The sequence below is a fragment of the Cariama cristata genome, unplaced genomic scaffold, assembly GCF_000690535.1.
Source record: "Cariama cristata isolate BGI_N322 unplaced genomic scaffold, ASM69053v1 scaffold2506, whole genome shotgun sequence".
In the NCBI taxonomy this organism is placed as follows: domain Eukaryota; kingdom Metazoa; phylum Chordata; class Aves; order Cariamiformes; family Cariamidae; genus Cariama; species Cariama cristata.
The window spans coordinates 17,217-38,985 of record NW_009621347.1 but is presented as its reverse complement, the minus strand read 5'-3'; the positions used below and the strand labels follow the sequence as shown (position 1 = coordinate 38,985).

At 36.6% G+C, this 21,769-nt stretch overlaps 1 protein-coding gene across 1 annotated transcript in view; it reads right to left on the bottom strand.

Annotated features, from left to right (window-relative positions):
* Positions 1 to 21,769, bottom strand: part of ANO10 (anoctamin 10) — a gene marked incomplete at its 3' end in the record, with an annotated part of 81,290 nt that overhangs the window by 44,639 nt on the left and 14,882 nt on the right. The window contains exons 9-10 of the mRNA XM_009701914.1: positions 19,281 to 19,472; positions 16,714 to 16,842 (exon numbers count right to left, since the gene is read on the bottom strand). Coding sequence (XP_009700216.1) covers positions 16,714 to 16,842; positions 19,281 to 19,472 — 321 coding nt within the window. The remainder of the gene's footprint in view (positions 1 to 16,713; positions 16,843 to 19,280; positions 19,473 to 21,769) is intronic.

Sequence of the window (21,769 nt, the reverse complement as noted above, 5' to 3'; positions counted from 1 at the left end):
AGACGATTCTGCAGCTGCCACAGTAACAAGCAGAGGAGCCAGCCAAGAGACCAGAAAAGAAGCCAAAGGAGAGGTCAAAGCTTGGGAGCCAGAACTTGGCATCTGGGTCTTACAGCTGTCAGGGACACTCATGAGAAAAGTCACTGTTGTCTACAGTTTTTGGAAACAGTTGGGAAACAGGAAGAAGTAGTAAAAAAAAAACAAACACCAAAATCTTTACCTACAATTATTAAGAGCCAAGTTACTGTGGAAAGGTGATACATGCCACCATTTGTTTCATCACAGCATTGTGATACCAAGCCACTACATCAGATGAGAAAAATATTCTCTGCACAGAAATACAGTTTCGTACTGGTGTGGAATGTTAGATTCCCAAAGAGATGGTTTCTTCTGGAAAAGAAATATTAGTGAACAAGACTGAACTAAAAACTAGACAACTATTCTTCTGTTGTTTTCAAAATACAATCTTTTGCCTTTACTTTTTTTTTTTTAAAGGGGGATATTCTATGAGACTTTCCTTTAAGTTCCCCATTGTGTAATTACTACCAGCAACAGCAAGAACTTTGGTATATAGTCAACAGTTTTGTTGCCAAGTTGTATGTACTTTTTAGTAAAAACAAAACCAAAAAACAAAACAAAACAAAACCCCACAAAACCAAAAAAAACATCTCCGGAGATTGAGAAAACATGAAGCTGCACTGTCTACATTAGGGATTCCATACTTGCTAACGACAGACACAAAATTCAGAATGACAACTGCACATTTTAAGACTGATTAAATAGAATGTGTAGGATCTCTAAACAAAAGAATAGAATCAGAGCAACTACTCTAATTTTGCAAAAATTAATTTTAAATGCATACACATGCAAAAACCTAAAGCTAGTAGCAGTTTTCAGGAAAGTTGTCTCCACAGATTCTGTGCTGACAAGCCAAGCAACTGCCAAATAATGTTTCAAAACAAAAGAGAGGCTCTTGGGAAGTGCCAAAAGAGATGTTATATTCTGCCATTACAACTCAGGCTCTAGGAACAGGAAAGAGAGGATACTTGTACTGGGATTCTCATTGGCGCTGTGGATGAGGTACATTCCCTACTAAGCAGATTCCCAAGGAAATATGTTGTATGCTAGTGTGGACTCTAAAAATGAAGAAACATTCAGCTGTGATGAAAAGGAAAAGTAGAAACTAAGACAATGCAATTGATGTCAAAAACTGGATGGCTCTGTTAAAAAGGTGCTTTAAGCATATGTCAAATAAACAGCAAAACTCTTTATCCCATCAAATGATGTTTTTTTAAAAATCTATTTTCTCCAATTTCTTCTTACTCCTAATCAGTCTCTTTGTCTAGTTGCAGACTGAGATAAAAATCTCTTATTTCATTTTCTGAGTTTAGAAGAACTGGCTAGTTCATAATATCCTTAACTTTGTCATCTGATAGCCATCTCCTCAATGTCACAATTCCATATGTGGAGTTTTTTCTCTGTTTTTCTTGGACTGTATGTATGAAGCATCAGAAAGCCGTCTCAAGGCAATCTTCTCCAGCACACTTTTCACTGTTATACAAATAAGCCCTCTAGTGGTAAAATAACCGTGAGATCTACCGGATTCACAGTTTCTAGGCATCTCCTTGTCAAGATTAAAAAAAAAAATCTTCCTCTTGTAATATCTCCTAAATAAAGTTGAGCCACTAATGGCCTATTTACAACCTCTTTTGAAAGCTATTCATTGAAGGTGGCAAGCACATTTGATCTTTGATCTCAGGCAGGACATTAGAACGAACTTCTTCACTGTTAGAGTCGTTAAGTATTGGAATGGCCTCCCAGGGAGGTGGTGGAGTCACCATCCCTGAAGGTGTTCAAAAAACGTTTAGATGTGGTGCTTCAAGACATGGTTTAGTGGGTTTAGCGGGCATGGTGGCATCGGGTGTACAGTTGGACTTGATGATCTTTGAGGTCTCTTCCAACCATAATGATTCTATGATTCTATGATCTGAAGTGTGAGTGCATGGCTTGGTTATTAAATCCAGGGATAAAAACATAATAATCAACAAAGACTAGAACTGTCAACAGAGGTATAAAACTAATTTAGCATAATGTCACAGAATTCTCCAGATCCTACAAATTTTTAAGTAGTATACTAATACATAGATAATAAACTCCATCACGCACTATTAATTAAACCAGAATCATAAGTGAATGCTTGTGTTCTTTCCATTTTAAGCTACTGCATTTCCTTTCCCTTCCTTAAGTATATTTATTCTCTGCATTTAAATACTACTCAGTGAACTGAAAACAGAAACACCACCAACTCTGACCTGTTTGTGGCAGTGGTTTGCATTATGATTAGCAAAATGTTGCCAACGCATCAGCTATTTTATCTATAGCAACTCAGCTTCAGATGTTGCCAGACTTAGCACTGTCAAATATTCCTAAATATTATGTTACATTTCTTAACAGAAGACTAGCATGCTATCTAGTTTTAAAATAAAATAGTTATATTTTAGATCAGTAAGTATGGATAAAAACCTCACATCCACATACTTGTCTTCTTTAACACAGCAATCCAGCAAATTGTTAGTACATGAACAACAGTCCAAAGGGACAGTCATTCTGAATTGGCACACATTTCCACATATACAGCAGTTCTAATGAAACAGAATTATCGGGTGTTCGGCCAGATCAGAGCTTTCACTGTATTTTCAATGACTCAAGAGCTCACTGACAGTCCCTGGGTATATTTGCAATCTCACACGCTGTTATAATGGAGGAGACTATACTGGGAGAGGTCACTAATCACCTTCTACAAAACACTGCTTACCTAAGAACACCTCAGACTTTCTTTCTGTTCTGAGTAGAGGTGAGCATAGGAAATGGCAGCACGCCATCAGCTCACAGATCAGACTCCTGTCTTTTCTCACCGGGACAAACCTGCAGCCTATCAGGTAGAACTGAAAATGAAGACTCCTTTGGAAATGCAAGTGCCAACAAAACTCTTTCAACACAAAAATCAGTTAAACCTTTTTTCGCACGATTTTTGCTTATCACACACATGTTTTAACACAGACATGCCCATGCTTTGATGTAACGCTGGTTGTAATTCAGAGAACAGTGGCAGAGGATGAATAACACATTTTGTTATAATTTGTTTGATAGCTAGAAACCAATTTCTAAAAATCAATGTATATTTCTGAAGTTCCTTGCAAAACCATTCATAAATGAAACCATAGTGCAGAAACACATTTAACCTCAAACGTGGGTTCAGAAGCAAGAGTAAAAGCAAATGTTACTACTCTGACAAGATTGATAGTAGTTGTGTCACTCTCAAAACACTCTAAAACAAATAACCGGAAAAGAAAAGCCCTCCAACAGTAATTGTTAGCAACTGACAAGCTGGAAGGACTATCCCATGGGGGTCTACAAAGAGCTGTGGTGGATCAGACCATAGTTCAATAGTTTCATTAACAATTTTCATGATTGAATAGGAAAATCTGCTAAAGAACTGCACGCATGTACCAAGCAAGGAGAAATCCAAGTGCTCTGAAGAGCAGGATTAGAAATCGGTGATCCCAAAAAACTGAAGAAACAGTCCTCACGAACAAAATGAGATTCAGTAAAAACAAACTGCTACACATTGAAAGATGTGTAGCACCAATTCAGAAAAAAGAAAGATTCAGTACAAGGTTATTGCAGAAAAGACAAAAAACCTTTTGACATGCTAAAAAGAGCATCACATACAACACTGGATGTACCTGAATTTTTTTTATACTCAGAAGTCATAAAACTTAGGGACTTGGTTTCAGGTATCATCATTCAAAAAGTAGAGACAATCCTGGTAAGAACAAAACCAAGTATTTTGGAATAATTGACCTGTGAGGAAGAGTTGAAAGATACAAGTTCAAGCAGTTTAGAAAACAGAAGACAGGAACATCATAGCAGTTGGAAAGTCATCATGAAGGGAAGAATGACCAATTCCTTTTCTGTACTACAAGTAGTAGTCAGCTTAACCTGCACTTGGGAGATTTTGGTTACAAGCTTTCTAACTACAAGAACAGGAAGTTCATGAATAGGTTATTTTGGAAGGCTGAAAACCCTCATGCCAGGAACCTCACATCTCCTGGTGTTGGTCAAGATTATATGACCCTGGTTCAGAGCAGGGAGAGAAAAGCTAGATAAGCTAAACTTAAGAGCAGGGCCCATAAAACACTTTGAATCTTCACTTCCCAATCACCCGTATCTGGGAGGTTGTTCCACTGTACTGCAGCTCCTCCACTTTCAAAGAGCCACCCATGTTTTCTCCCGAGGAAAAACAGGATAGACAGGACAACGCACACTCGAGTCCCATCCTGACAAAGTCAAGCTTTGCCTGAAGTAGACACCCAAACACTAGGTAGCCCTCTCAGACGCTCCACAGTTTTGATGCTGATTTTCCAGATGTAGCTACAATTCTGTGATATAAAGCTCATTAGAAAGGTACATATGACAAAGGGACAGTTTATAGCTATAGATGGTATTATGTACAAAGAATCTAACATGAAGTCTTGACTTTTTGCCCAAAACAATCTAAGCTATCACTGTATGTTATAAAATGTGTCCACATGCAAAAGAATGTGTTTGCACCAGCAGAAACGCATCAGTATTATTGTAGCAAGGCAGTATCTCCAGACAATGCACTAAGAGAAAATGAGAAGACAGGAGGCTTCTTTTATCTGAAGTAGAGTCAGCAAAGTTGTAAGTCCTCTCCCAAACTTTAAAAAGAAGCCACAACACAACTTTTTACATACTAGCCACAATCACTTTGTGGGATCAAAAGAAACGTATGTCTTTTTATGGCTTCTAAGATCATGCTCCTACTGCTCACTGTATCTCTGCAGCTCAGATGTCTTCAGAGAGAAGCTGAGCAAAGCAAGATGCAGCTGCAATTATTAATACAATATGCCTTTGCAAAGGAAACTGGATTCCCTCCCCTTTTTGTTCAGTGTTTCTATTAGAAAAGCAATTCTTGCATATAGCTTCCCTAGCTAAAATTTGAGAAATATATCATACAGCTGTATGTACTCTCACACTTCAGCTTCAGAAGACATTTTAGAACGTACAGCTTTTAACCCATTGTTGTACAAATTATTTTGTATTTAAACTACAGATCTTAATCCACATTGGGGCGAGGGGGAGAAGAGCAAGCTGCCATTGCTGTTATTCACTCCATCTTTAGAAACAGGGAGGGAGGGGAGGAGGCCTGGAGAACAGACTAAAAACCCAGTGGACTTGAAACCTCTATTTTAAAAAATTTATATCAGAATAAAGTTATTATAATATATAACAGAGCATCCAGATGAGGAGGTGCACCCCTAACATTCCTTCTTTAGTAACTGTTACGGTTAACTTCTCTGGGTAGTTAAGGTCTTAGTGTAACCATCACAGTACCTGAGATTGCTTGGAAAGCCTGAGCAACTTGAAAGATTCATAAAAACAGAAAAACAAGATTCTACCTATACTCAGCAAATTCAGAACTTGCAATTCCAATCACACAGATACAAAGATCATGCAGCTGTCAGAGAACTGCACTCTCAATACTACCTAGGAGATTGGCAGTCATGTTTTGTGCTACATGTGGCTTTCAAGATAAGCGCCAAAATAATCCAAAGTCCTAAACAGGCAGATCCAGTCATTCCTTTAGACATAACCAAAGTCAGTTTTATTTGGCCATGACAGGACCATCCAAGTTTAGGGAAGATCAATTCATGAACCTATTAACATAATGGTACCAGTGACACTTTTCAACCTGCTGTCTCCATGGGGAGGAATATGGCCACATCCCATTCTCACTACCAGCTGCGCTTTTGAGTCTTAAAAGACAGTTCGCAGTCAGAATTTAAAAGTAACTTTAGTCTCTGGTAATTACAGGGAGTGAAACAGAAATGGGAGCACTTATAGGAACACTCTCCAGTCTGGGTTGTGGACCCCTTATTCACCTGTAAGGAGTTAACCCTCAAATCCTCCCTATATACACATTTTATGCTTAAAAAAAGGTAATACATTTTCCCCAGAATTATTTTGTTAGACTGGCATGAAAACCACTGGAAAGATGTCACACTCCTACTCACTATTTCTCCTGCTTGCTCCTGTAGATCCTATAATTATGCAGGAAATAAAGCAGGACTACCAAATGCAACTAGTGTTAGAGTAAACTAATACTTCAATTTTTTCCAACATACTATTCTCCAAGATGCATTAACAATTTATCCGTCACAAACTACTCGTAGTATAGCAATCCTCTTTTAAAATTAAGCCTTTTAGAAGCTAGAAGAACAAGACAGTACTTGAATTCAATAACTTCATTTGCTAAGCTGTAACAGTAAAAATTCAAACATTTCCTTTAATAAACTGTTCATTCCCATTTCACCGGATTTTCAAAGAAGTTTCACTCCGACTTTGCAATGGTTATGAACTTCCAAAAAAAAATGCACTGAGATGCAGATAAACTCAAGTATCGCCAACTTCGTATTTCAAGTTTAATAAAAGATACCCTTATATTTGATAATGGTTTATCTGTAATCCCTTTACCACACACACACTTACTTTTTATCTTACGACAAATCCCCTGACTAAAACTAACCTTGATCAAACATACTATGGTTTATGAATTCTCAGCAGCTTCTAATTGTATCTCCTTTGTATTACTCTTTGTAGAGATTTACCCATTTATAGACACGCATTAGAAATGTCCCATGACTTCAAAAGGACTGTTCAAGGTATTAGAATAGAAAGCAGCAGCATACCAGGCAGCTTGCACACTGCCACAGTTAATGAAAAATGCCTTTGAAAATAACACATCATTCCACTAATTTCTTCTGATCAGAAGAGTGAAATTCTGGATTGACATTTCCTTCCAGTATAAGACAAAAATTCAGTGAAAAAATGAAGTAATTAAGTCCCACTACTTTTGACATTTACTTTACAGCATGACTCATGACCATCTTTAGCCTGCATTTAATAAAATGTTTTCACAGAGACTATTAAAAAAATCAGCTCTATACTACAGCCTTTCAGTCCAGTACTGCACTTTCTTGCACAATTTGTACACAAAAATCAGTTTTCAGTTAAGTGTGCCAGGTTTTCTCAGAACTTAAACAAAGCAAAGCAAGCAAACAAAAAACAAAGGACGTTTTTTTAATAAACTCAGATTTTAAAAAGCAAATGATGCTTTGGAACTTTCTAAAGAGGGACAGGAAGGCAAAAACTATAGCAATAAATTTAGCTCATTTTTAAATAAGAGACTGCTGAACTCATGCTGCGAGTTTCCAATAAATGACTACTAATTACATTAACAATACCAAGTAGGTGTGTAACAGTCAACAACAGAAATACAAAAGTCAATCCAGAGGGCATAACACTCCAAACTAGAGCTTTAGAAGTTATTGCAAATAATATTTAATAAAAGAAAAGCAAATTCTTCTGCAATTTTATAACTCCAAACCATGCAAACAACATTACATCATTAAGGCTCTCTCTGAAAAGAGGTGTTTGTATCTAATTGATAATACAGAGGCTCCAACACACATCTGACTAGCTTTCTCCTGCTATTTGGAGACAGTTTTACTGATCTCCTGTTCTCCATCTCTTTTCCAATTGCAGCTCCAAACCTCACATTTGCTACCTTTGGATTCCCTTACCTGCTCAGAGCCACTCATTTTCATTCTCAATCATCTGAGGATATAAATGACAAATTGGATTTACCCTCCAATGCTACACACAGTTTAAAAACCCAAACCAACCAACCAAAAGATACCACCTTAGACAAAGAAGTTGCATAAAACTTCGGAGATATCACAGTCCCTGAGAAGGAAGGCTTCTAGTAAGAACGACAGAAAGAAATGCTACTGCAAACTGCATCACAGATACATGAAAATATGGTATCTGACTCCTACACAGCTCTACCTATTCTCTAGGAAATGCCATTATTCAGGCTTGCGCTGGCAGCTATGAATATCACATTTGCAGAACATTTTTTAAATAGCTGAATAGCCTAATACGCTATTTACAAAACAAAATAATTCAGCTCCATGAAATGCTAAGCCAACCTTGGAACGGTTGTGAAGCCAGGAGGCTTTGAACATTCACACTCTATCTTGTCATTAAGCAATTACTAATCTTAATAAAGTGAAAGGTAAACAATGAATATTAATAGGTATTAACTTCCCTTTTGTCTGGCCATTCAACTTCCAACTGCCAGCAAGGAAGCTGTACATCCTGATCAGGCTTGAGCTGGAAACATCATATTTATACATTAAAGGAAATTTCTTTGTGGGAAATATTACGCTAAGTGGGTTTTAAAGAGATCTGAAAGTCTGATTCTTGCAAAGTTCTTTAAAATGTCTTGTAATTGTCTCCAAAGATCTGTTCTCTATTCATCTTCCCTTTTGAAGTGTTGTCATTTTGGCAGCCTTGCACAATCCCAGAAGGAACAGAAAAAGATATTCATACTCAGTTTTCTCCTGCTGTGTTTCCAGGCTGACGCTTCTGAAGCACTTACTAGCATAGTTAAGGAATACGCTCTCTTCCAGGAAGAATTCCTAAGGTATCTCCTCCATCCCCCCTTCCTAGTATATGCATGGTTTAAAAAATACAGTAGTATCTACCAGATGTTAAAATCATGAGGAATGGCATAATCCCAGAAGACACACCCATTTCTGCTTCTTACTGAAGGGACCCCAACATGAGCTAAAGCGTTGCCACGATCCTTCTTGAAAGTCCAGGTCTTTCAGCTAACTAGCCCTCGATACCTTTGTAGCTCCCCGTTCCTGCACCGCCTGGCTGACAGCAAGAGGAGAGTATTCCCTTTTTGCTAGCGTCGTTTCTACTAAGTCACCTCCCAGGTTTTCTTTTCCAGTGAGAGGGTTTCCCGTGCCACCAACTTCTTCACCTCCACTATAATGTCACACCCACACTGGTAGAATTAGAATTGAAAGTCCTTCTTACACAGAAAAGACAACTGAAAAAAGAGCAGAGAGAAGCTGGAAAAATCCAGGGTAGAACCAACACACATGAGGATTACTTATTAAGCTCAGAGTACATTAACGTTAGAAAAATCCAGGGTAGAACCAACACACATGACGATTACTTATTAAGCTCAGAGTATATTAACGTTAGTTGTTTAACTAGCTTTTTACTGTAAAATAATCCAAGTTATTTTGAAAAAGTGGATATGCCATTGTATAAAAGCATTGCATACTTTCATATGCAGCTCTGACTAGCTCATTTTCAGTAACGAATACTTTCATATGCAGCTCTGACTAGCTCAATTTCAGTAATGGAACAGGTCCTTAAAAAGGTTTACACTGTACATCACCAGATCCTGGGAATTAATTTTGAGGAAGCATGACAACATAGTCTGCTATACTCTTCCCTTCGCCTCTGCTACAGAAAGGATCCTGCTCTAGACAGACCCATGATCTGACCTAGCTCAGTCACTCCTTTGTACATACTCCTAATTCAACTGGATCAGAAAAGTCTGGTTTCAAAAAAAAAAAAGTAAAGCTCTGTTTTGTACACCAAGTCTGACCTTTACAACCAAGACATGTATTTAAAGATTAAAATCACATTCTGCATTGTTTTACCCTAAAGCGAGGAATGAAAATTACTGTCAAAATAGAATCCTCCAGTTAGGGTAGACAAAGTAGTAAAATATATCCACACATTTCAGTTATCAGGGCTGAAAAACCTGATACCATACAATGGTTTCTTGCTGTCATACACGTTACTACACATGCCCAGATATCTAAGACATTTCAGTGCTTATACATGATTTGAACAGCACAATTCCTTCATCTGTATGATTATTTTTCAACTTCCAACATAGCAAATTGAGAATCTGAAAAAGGAAGGGTTTGAGAAAAGAACAGAAAATAAGTAAAAACAAATTAAAATGACTCACAAATAGGAAAATGCACAAACACTATTTTAAATTGACACTTTCAAAAAGCCATTGGACTATTTAAGAATAGACAGATGTTAATATGCATTTTCATTTCTATACTAGCAGAAAGCTACAGAATACAACCAGCAACTACAAACTTACTTTGAATTTTTAATGCTCGTTTTCATTCTGACAAGCTTTTGCCATTAACCTTTACTATTCAAAGTGAACAAAAATCTACACTAAATCAAAATGAATATCTCAAAAGAACCAGTAGATGGCAATAAAAATATCTGTGACAAATTTTTATTTTGAAAATAAACATAATCCACATTAATGTACAACTGTCCAAATTGTCCTTTTTTTAATCTCATTGATATGGTCCCCGGAGTCTGCTTCAGCAGCAAGCATTTATAAAATTTTATACAGACGAATCCATAAATCCTCCCCCCATCTGAAAGGTTAACACACTCACTGAGGTGAGGGGGAAAAACCCTGAGAACAATCTGTTTCCCTGTTACTCAGAAAAATAACTTGCCTAAGATATTTCATAACTTCATATCCAAACTAAACCTACAATTTCAAGAATCTTTTGCAAAGTACAACGTGTAGGAAATGCACAGAAATTTGAGTTTATTTTTATTCTTAAAATGTTGTCAAACAGTAAACTAAAGAATCAGTAAACTTTGTTAAGTCTTTGTACTACAGTAACCTTTAGAAACTTCCACTAAGTGTTACACCAACACTATTCAGCATCTTCTGGTAATTTTTGCCAGGGTTTCAGCTTGAAAGTGGTGAATTTTCCCCTCACTGGAAGTATTCAAGTCTTGACAGGGACATGGACCACCTAATCTAGGGTCCTGATTTCAGCAGAAGGTTGGACCAAATAATCTCCAGCGGTCCCTTCCAACCTAGACTACTCTGATTCTGCATGTGAAACTCTACAGCTACTGTATTTTAAATTAGTACCCGTCACAAACAGAAATAACTTAGCAAAAAATTGCTTTATGCACAGCTGTTTTGCTTCAACTTTGCACTGTTATAACTCCGTTAGTGTCAATGGATTTATCTATGAAGGTACACTGACGCAGTCTATTTTTCGGCAATTTTTTCCCCAATTTCTTTACTACGTAAAGTTGGCCGATATGTGCGTGTACTATGCATATCTGCTAAATCCCAAACTCCTGAATTCTACATGAATAAAGTTGTTTGCTCCACACACGCAGAATATTATACTATGCAGAACCATACCTCACTTCCACCCTGCTGGAATTGAGTCATGTACGTTATTGCTGAGAAATAAGCCAACTAGTACTGTTTCTTAAAAAATAAAAATAAAAAAACCACCCAGCATTATCAGGAAAAAACAGATAGCACTGAAATCTGTAGCAAAACATTTAAGGAAATTTTTTTAAAGGAAATAAAGGGAAAATATTTTAATTTTGCTATAACAAGCCACCTAAAATTACTTTTGCTCAGGAAATGGATTCAAAAGATCTTCAACTGCACTCAGGACGCAATGCTTACTAATTTCCAAGTTTATCTAGAAAGCAAAGTATGATGATGCCTACAACCAGATGATAAATATATTTTCTCACCTACTAGAATCCAAACTGCTCGACTCTGGTAGTGTTTCCCAGTTTCTTTCGCACATCATTTCAGAAACACCTGTCAAGTTTACTGCTGAGCTGAATGTTGGGGCCATTACATTAAAAGTGCTCAGCCGAAGCTCAAAGAGCTTGTACTGTACACCAGGAGGTCTTTGATAAAGAAATACATTTAATAAAATGGAACTCTAGAGAAAAGAAGATGTACTAGGCAACTCTCAACCACTTGGATTCTGAATCGGCTAAAACTTTTAAACATAACACCACTAACTTTTCAGCTTTATTAACAAGCTATGATTCCTGCTTTCCAGCCTTTGATAAATGGACCATCAGCTCCTCCTCACCCAGAAAAAACAAAGCTTAAGTAAGGGTTACTTCCCGTATTCCACTCCATACCTCTTACAGAACTGACTTTTAAATATATATTTTTTTTCATAAAGCTCATTAAGATCTATTTCAAATCCTTATGAGGACTCCATGAAATCAAATCCACGTGGCCCAATTGTTTATTAAGCCATGCTTACTACAAATATCCTAGCCCTGTCCTTACGCTAAGGTCCTCATTTTCATCTATACCAGAGCTGATTACACTCTTCCCCAAATCGTATTTGTAGACTGTAAGGTCAGATTTTATACTACAGCTATCAAGAGGGCCTTTCATTATTACTTAGTATTTCCCAGCTAATGCCCAAATGCCTCAATGTGACGTAAAACATCCAGGCTAAGTGCACCTCTGCATTGCCATTAGTTTACTACATTTGAATGCTGGAACGACAAAGTTACTTTTGGAGATCAGGATACATTCACGCTAAGCTGTACTTCACAGCTATAGCTTCAAAAAACCCCTACTGATGAAGTATTTAAAAAAAAAAATCACTACTAAGTTGTACATACTACTGAGATCAGGATACATTCACGCTAAGCTGTACTTCACAGCTATAGCTTCAAAAAACCCCTACTGATGAAGTGTTTAAAAAAAAAATCACTACTAAGTTGTACGTACTACTGATTTCTTGGACTTCACTTTCAGAATAGTCCTGAAACTGACTTAATTAACATTCTTTGAATTTATGAGAGTCTACATTAAAAAAAAAAATAGTCATCAGGAAAAAAACTCCTTGTCAATATTTCCAAAGAAAAATAAAGAAGCATTGCAGAATTAAGGTTACATCTTGTTTTAAGCCACTCCCCCAATTACTCATCAAATTTCTTCAGCGTAATCTCCTTTTTTTTTTTCAAATCAGTGTAAGAAGCCAGAGGTGATTGGGAATAGTTTCACACAAGCACAGATGCTTGCTTGGAATTTCCTACTTTGCACCTGTGGTTCATACCAGAAGTATGTGTCTATGGTAAAGCTGAAGAACTAAACACACTCTGGGATATAACTATTTTTAAATTACGTTAATCGGGGCTTATTGTTTCCTGCTTTAAGGACATTCACCTACTTCTTTTTGTTTGAAAACCGCACTTGCTGCACTCAGTTAGCATCCATCTATAAGAAAAAGAGGGGAGTTTCATGATTCTGCTCCTGGTTGAAATCATGTTGCCATGGAAGCAGATGTTGGATTGATGAAAATAGGTCAACTGTTCAAAAAAAAAGTCACTGTTTTAACATGAAAAAATATTATTAGGTGTTATTATTTTAATGCTTACCATTATTTATTATTAAATGTTTAATATTTTATTCTATTTAATTAGCATTTATTTTGCTCATACAACATGTATTCCCACCAAAAGTGGAGACAGCAGTAGAGTTAGTGTTGTTAATGGAAAAAAATTATTTTGCATAAATCTGTAGGGGCTGGGTACAGAATGTTTACAAGAATATCACACACCGTTCTTCATTATGCCTGTACCGAGTGATGTCAAACATTGTCATATAAACAAGTTTACATTTGAAGAGTATTAGTATTACTATTAAAAAGCACCAATTTTTTTTGAAAAAAATCAGGACATTGCTAATACCTATGCTTGGCTTTGGTAAGAACAGTACTTCTTCTGTTTAGCTTTGCATCAAACAGATACATGAATATTCAACTGGAGTCTCAATTACTTAAACCTGATAACAATACTTAATGACAGCTAAAATTTAAGTAGGTTAGCCCATCAACTGAACATGTGAAAGCATACATAGCCTATTAAAAGAAATTACTTGTGTTCCTTAACATTTTCACAGTGCCTGCCAAGCTGTTGCCAAAATAGCATGAACACACCATAACATTCTCATCTTCACCTGCAGCAAACACCAGAAAGTAAAATAACTCACTTGTATCATGTGTTTCTGGATCTCTACTAGGTGATCTAATATGCTTCTCTATCACCACCCTGACACATCTCATGGAATTTTTTTTCCTACCTTGACACGGATGTACTTTAGAGGTATCACATTAAACCTCTAGGACAAACCTGATATATTCTGTTCTGGAGTTTTTCTTCACAGCTGAAATGCACAGTTTAATCCTTAATAAATTTAGTAAAGGTGCATGGCAATACTGCCAATACATGAGATTTGCGCTCCTATTGGAGTTTAAAGGGATCTTCCTGTAGATGAAGTAATACTTATAGGGGTAAGACTCAACAGTGCAGAAGTCCCATAAATTTAATCCAGCACAAACCTACAGCACTACTGCGGGTCTTCCACACACAGTTGCTTGTGCCCTGCTCCCTTTCACCAGTGCACTGGGTCAGACAGCTTCTCCCACATCAGTTCCCTAAGCTGATTCATCATGCACCAGGTAAAAGAAAGTGCCAGTGCAACAGACAAGATGGGACTAAATATCCAGGAAGGAAAGGCAAAAATAGCCCCATCTCTTTACGTTGCCATAAATCCATACTGCTGCTCTTCATAGTCCCACAGGATCAAGCAATTCTCCCTTCTTTCCACCTTTTGCAATCAATGTTTTAACCTGAAAAATGTACAGCATAACTACTGATTAAAAAAAAAATCATTTCTGTAATGATCATTCTGTAAGTATCATTCTGTAACATTCTGTAAGTATCATTCATAACTGTAAAGTATCATTCTGTAACTGAGAACATATTTAACTGTCAACACAAAGGAAACTGTCTTCAACAGAAGTGAAACTCATGTTTTTTGTATTCATTTTCATATTCTTTTTTAAATAAAGTTTATATATAAAATGTGTTTCACTTTGGAGAACTCTTTTGGACCCCAGAAACTTCGTAACTCGTGTTACACTATTTCTTGCAAGATTGTACAACCTGAGATATTCTCTGATTCTTTAAAAAATAAGACCACCAACAAAACCAAATCCACACCTGGGAAGTTGTTAAATATTGATTAAAATGTACTGAAAGACTATCCCTTAGGAGACACCAAAAGTTTCAAATTTAACATTGAACAGTTTTGGAACTGTTTATAACCAACAGCGTTCCAAAAATCACACGGCTTGTTATACTGCAGAAAAGTACTATAAGGCTCGTATGTTGGTTTTGTGTCTGTGTGTTTTCTCAGACAATAAATAGTTTGTAATAACACAAAAACAGCCAAAAAAAATTCAGATCAGCTTACTTAAATGTATCAAGCATACTGGATACTTGGGATTAAAACTATTTTTAAATATACTGTTTCTGACAAGTACATTATGGGTTGGTTTGGGGTTTTTTGTTTTGCTTTGTTTTTCGTTTTTTAACTAAGAACATTAAGAGAAAACTTGACTTTTCTTTAAAGAAATGGTTGCCTTTCCTCTCTTCTGATTTAGCCAGCATTACCCTCCATCAGTCCCTCCACACAATGTTAATTATAGATCGGTGGTCTTCACCGAAGTTGATTCTCAATATAAGACAACATTTTTGCTGTTCCTCCCCTCAGTACTAATTTACCTTTTAGCTTCAAATTTTCTTCCCTTTGTTTTCTTAATCTTCCCGTCCACAGCATTTATAGATAATTTGAGATACACTGTTAAGAAGGAATTCCAAGAGCTACTTAACTACCACACTGCAATTCTGATCATCTAAAGGATTGCATATAAGTAGAATTTTTGAGAGAAAAATATTAGTATTCTCCTATAGCCTACCAAGAAACAGAAGTTTGCCTAAAGACCACATAGCCAGCTTCACATTAAAACAGATAAAATGGGAATAAATACCCAGGAAGCAAAGGCAAAAATAGCCCCATCTCTTTAAGCTGTCATAAATCCATACTGCTTACATTTAGTTATACAGTTTTCATAATATGATTTCTCTGGATATGTTGTCCAGTAATTAACTATAGCATCACATTTAAATTGCCATATTCATTTTATATTAAGATACCCCACTGAGGTTAATGCAAGTGTTCAGACACGCATAATAGACGAATACATCAGGCCATACATAGACTTAAATTTCAGTAAACCAGTTGACATGATTCATATTTAGAATTAACTCTGCAAACCTTAAGGCTTGGAAAATAAAACTCCAAGCAAGCTCATAATTCATTGCCTAACGCTTAACACCTGTAAGAACACCAACAAAGAAGTATGTGCTCCTGTTGCACCTCTGTAAGATGATGCAGTTTAACAGCTACGCATAGACAACTCTGACTTTTTGCCACAAGAAAAGTAATCCAGTACATAAAAGCTAAAATAGCATAACGATGAAAGTCAAGGTAATGCAATAAAAGAAATCTCTGAGAGACAGACACATAAGGGCAAAGTCCTATAATCTTAGTATAAATATAGTCACCCCTCCTTGTCCGAAAAGGAATGACACTCAAGTGTTTACATTACATAGAATTAGGAAAAGATGAAACCCAAATGCTATTACAATCACTAGTATTTATAGTCATCATACATACTTGTTTCAGATAAGCCTTACAGGAAGTATCCATAAAGATCACATAGGAGGTCTTTATAAGATATGCTCAGGTCACAAACCAAGTAGAGAAATAACTAATTTGCAAAAACGTGGTTATTTTGTTTCTTGAAATAGCATCATTAAACTCTTGAAATACATGAAGCAACAAATACACAGTTATCTCGGGAACGTATGGAAAAGTATGGCAACAACAATCACAGTACATGAAAGCACAGAAAAGAAAGAAATCAAAAACCAAGAATTTGAAGTGCTGCTTTGATAGGGAAATCTTAATTTCCTTTTAATATAAGGGGGGCAAGTCTACTTCCTACTATCATTTCCACTGTTGTTCATGTTATTTGCTACTAAAACACATGCGCTGTCTGAAGTCAGACTTACCTCTACCAATGCCACAGTCAGAATAAGGTCCATTTTTGAGTCTGGGAAAAGGGCATTCACTTGCGGAGACATTCCAATCAGTATGCAATTAGTAACAACAGATATCACACTCATAGTTTCAAAAGCCAACTGAAATAAAACACAAACATATTTATAGTTATGACCATTATATCTAATTTACCAGTCCCCAAATTGCTCTGGACAACACCTCTCTCCGTTAAATCCTCAGAAGACCCGTTATTTTATTTTTTTTATTTTCCTTCATCTTTTGAATTCAACGATATAAAGACTTACTTGACAAGCAGTCCAGACTTCATCAGCTTTAAGAACCAGCGAGCACAAGACCACAACAAGGTTTGCAATATCACAAAGACCACCTGGCAACCCTGAACTTCTCTCTAATTTGGTTTCTCTATGTGCGTGTGTGTGTGTTTGCTGTGAAGAAGTTAAACAGTATTCTTCCACAATTCCATAGTACTGTAAAGACCTTGAGAAGTCATTTAGAGATTACTAACATTCTAGTTGTAGGTAACGCCAGATCATCTCCTGAAAAATTTGCAATAACCCTAAAGGAAAAAAAAGGGGATAAGAAAGCAGCCTTATCCCTAGTATCTTCATAATTCATAACCTGAACATGTAAAAGCATACACGCTTATCTACAGTTGTACTACCGAACATAAATTTCATTTAGGATAAAGGAAAAAAAAATGCAAAATTTCTAGAGGAACTAATAGACCAAACACACTCATTTTGGAAGTTTCATCTGAATGTTAAATAATAGGGAAATGTAAGGATGGTTCAGAATGTCTTTTGTAAATCACAATCAGTTACATAAGTTGAAATTTGTTGAAAGATAGATTTATATTTAAACATATGCAATTACACAAGTCTAAGAAGCTCTACAGAGCTTCCCACAAAACGTCTGAAAATATTACTACAGCGCAACAATTACTTTTGCAATATAATGGTTACTTATTCCAAGGTCCTTTCTGGAATGAGAGAGACTGACATTGAATTGTAGCAATTGTCACAATGAATTAGCAGAAGTAATTTTCTCCTTGACAACAAGGTGGTGACTCAGCTCACCTGATAAAATAATTCCAGTATTCCTTTAACAGAAATCTTTCAGCCAATGCTCTAACTTCCCACATGAAACACACAATAAAATTTTAAAGTCATTATTTTTAATTCACAAAGTAAATGCATTTCTACTATTAGTTAAAAACCTACACTACAAAGAACTCCAACATGACTGTACCATTAGTGTTAACAGTTTTTCAGCCTACTCCTTAGATTGAAACAAACTCTTCTAGCAAAACCAAATGTTATTAATATACCTGCAGCTATGCTTGGGACTTGTGACCATAGCCAAATTTATATGGTGGTCACACCACTGGTCAATGCCATAAAGATGCTGGCAGCACAAATTTGGACTGAGAAAAATGCATCAAATGTTAAAAAGCAATCAGGTTATAATTTACACATTTTAATGACTTAATATTAAAAGACTTCTCCTATAAGTTCATTAATACCTACATACATGTCTAATGAACACTGCTCAGAATACTTGGTTTGAACATTTTTACAGCATGTTTCATTTGAGGTTTCCTCATTTCATTTCTCATCTCCCATTTGTTTCTTTTGGTACGAACATTTACAACCCCTCCAAACTGAACAATCAACTAGTTTATCGTGACCTTTGTCTCCATTATGTATCATTAGAAAAACTGTTAAATAAAACTAGAATATGGATCATCCCCTAGAATTTTCCTCCAAACTACTTCACACTCCTTATCAGGCCACTGCTACTACAGAATGCTAAAGTCTCTGGATGCAACTTAATAGCCACCTTTCTTCTCAGAAAAACCTCTACTTTTGGAGGAGTTTTACAGGGTTATTTTTAGTCAGAATCAGTTCACTGATGCAGCATACTCAGCTGGCTTCAAACTACCTGCTGCTAGCACGATCGCATGGGCAAGTAACTGAGGACAGAAAATCCTTAACCCAGTACTACTAGCAAGACATTGTTTAGACAGACTACAATGTTAAGGCTGTGCAGAAAGGCCCAGCTCCTGCTCACAGATCCAGGTTATTTTAAAATCAGTTATCTTGAGTACCAGTAATCACAAGGGCACACAGCCAAGCATAGTTTAGGAACCCAAGTACTTACCTACCATTCCTCAATTTTTTCAAAACCCTTGCCGAGCTCCACATTTCTGAGACTGCATCAGGTGTAACCATCTCTAAAATATTTCAGCTGTAAACAGTACCTAGCAGTATCTGACAGCTTTGTTTTGTTGCAGTTGCAACAGAGCACAACACATACACATACAAGGAATAAAGGAAGGATCTGATTTCTTTTCAAAGGCAACTGAAAGACATGTGTTCAAAAACCCCACCAAAAAAAAAAAAAAAATCAGTTGGATAGATACTATCCTAAGGCATTGAAGAGAACAAAGTACCTACTAAACTGTAAAGCGGCTGACGGGTCAAACACACAGCTTAAATACATCTATTGAAACCTCTTTTTCTATTCGTTTGTTTTAAAAGAAAGACACAAAAATTACCTGCCAAACTCCAATATTTGCTGTGGGTTCTGCAAATGGACGCTTGTAAACTCTACACATCTTTAATGCATCAGAATATATCTCTGTGATGTTGTTCAATACTGCAAAGACAGCTGCCAGTGGATAAACACATGAGAAAAGACTCACATAGCCAAACTGTAAGAATAACTCCAGGTAATCATCAAAAGTACCCTGAAAAACAGAGCAAAAATAAGAACAACTTTAACCCACAAAAAAATATGAAGAAACACAGAATTAACAATATAGTTGTAAACACGCTTTCTCGTCTCAGATCAGATGTTTGGGCATGACTGGTGTTAGAAAACAACAACAACAAAAAAACCCCACGTAGTTCATTTGGAATTATTCAATTACTCAAAACTTCTTAATAAGGGTAGGCCGAAGTTTTTCTTTTGCCTAACGCATTTTCTGCAAGTCACATTTCTTATCCTTATTACACAAAGGAATTGTATAAAACACACTCATCCCATTCCAGTTTCTGACTATCTCAGCGAAACAGTTACAGAAGGAACAGTGAGGGATAGGAAAACGGCACCATGCATTTAAACTGGCAGACCATTCTCCTAAGAGCATAGTGACAAGAAAAGTCCTAGTATTTCAGACTCTCCGTGAAAGACTAACCAGAAAGGCAGGTTGGTAGATAGGCAACTCTCTTCTAGTATTTCTGCTTTTTTTATTTCAAAATGGGTAGGTCAGATTTAGTGGCCCACTTGAAGGCTGAAATGACAGACTGCAGTACTAACATCTGAAAGGAACTGTCAGTGCAAACAAAAAGCCCTATTTTGGCAAATCTGCAACACATCTATCACTTGATTTTAAACCAACAATGGGTGTACTTAAATGCCCATTAAGTACTTCCATGTAGGTTATCGTATACATTTGCATATAAGTTTTGTAGTGTTAATAATAGTTTTCTACGATTGCAGCAACTATTTATGAAAGTAAAGAACCAAACCAACCATTTTCAAAAGAAAAAGGGTTCACTGAACAAAGGATGATAAAATACCACAAGTTAAACCGACATCTAGCTATCTTGTATTCACCCAGACCCACATAGCTTCTTCCCTCTCAAAAATGAAATAATAAAGACTTGACAGTAACTGAGATTATTACAAAAATCACATAAAATTGGTTTTGGCTCCATGCATCAGACACATGGTTCTCTAATTTTTTTGCTGATTAATATAAAAATATTTAAATATACGTATATTTTATAGCTGGGTCTGACAAACTGATCTGCAGGCTAGACCATGAGGAGCTACCTAACTTTTAAAACCATTGAGGTTTTTCCACAGAAACGTTTTCTACAAACTCTGAATTTCAGTGAGGTCTTCCTTAGGGATGTTTGTGCAACATCACTCACTGGACTGGCAGTCACATTATTTGTCCCTGCTATCACTTTTTCAGACAACTGGTGCAGGTAGGGAGCGATGCTTCCCTTTGTGCTCCTCCTTCTGGTAACTGCACAGTATTCTCACTGCTTCCTCACACCTTTCTCCTCATTTCCTTGCCCTGTACCATCTACTGACTTTTAGAACAGCACAGTACAAAAAGAAAAGGAGTATTTCTTTTTCTCCGACTCAATTTATGACATTTTGTGCAGGAAAACAGGAGTCTGATATGATGTTAAAGAAATTTCAGTGTGTCACTGTCAGCCACGAGAGAAGCACATGAGCATCAAGGAAACAAAATCAATAAATTCAGGGAGAAAAATGAATGAGAAGAGAGAAGAAGAAATTTTTTAAAAAATAATAATTAAAAAATGATCACAGGATGTTTTTACATCTTAAACTGGGTTAAAGGCTGAAGATTTGAAAAATGAGAGAGAAAGAAGACAAACAAAAAAGATAATTAGATGTTAAAGAGTAAGTGAAGGAAGGAAAACAAAAGAGCCTGAAACGCAGAATTCTCTCAAGACTCCTGCTAAACTCCTCAGTTACTAAACATAGTCAAATGCTTCCCCCTTGTGACAGATTTAATTTTAGAAATACTCTTGCCTGTTGACAGCTCACTGCTTGCAAACAAATCAGCAGTCTAATCTCATGTATTCACAAGCACAGCACAATTAAAATCTTTAAACTGAAAATAAAATTAAGGCCTTGAGTACACAGTACCTTGAACTGAAACTGAAGCCAGCAGTGGAGACATCCAAGGCAAAGTCATAACTCTACAATTAACCTGTTGGGTCCCACAGAAAATTATTCCGGGCAGAATGGTTCAACAGGCACAGATACACATTTGATCCAGCTCCGCACAAAGCAGCACTGGGCAACGTGACTCAAAGACACTATACTGGCTTTGTGTGTGCCCGCTGAGAATTAGAAGTCAGTTCAGGTCTAAGAGGTAGAGCTTATTTGGTCAGGCTTATCAACACCTGATGTCAATACATGGCTTTCGGTGCTGTGCTGGCCTGTTTGCAGGCACAGTGCTGGGCTGCGCTGATTTACCAGTTCAGACACTAACTCGGG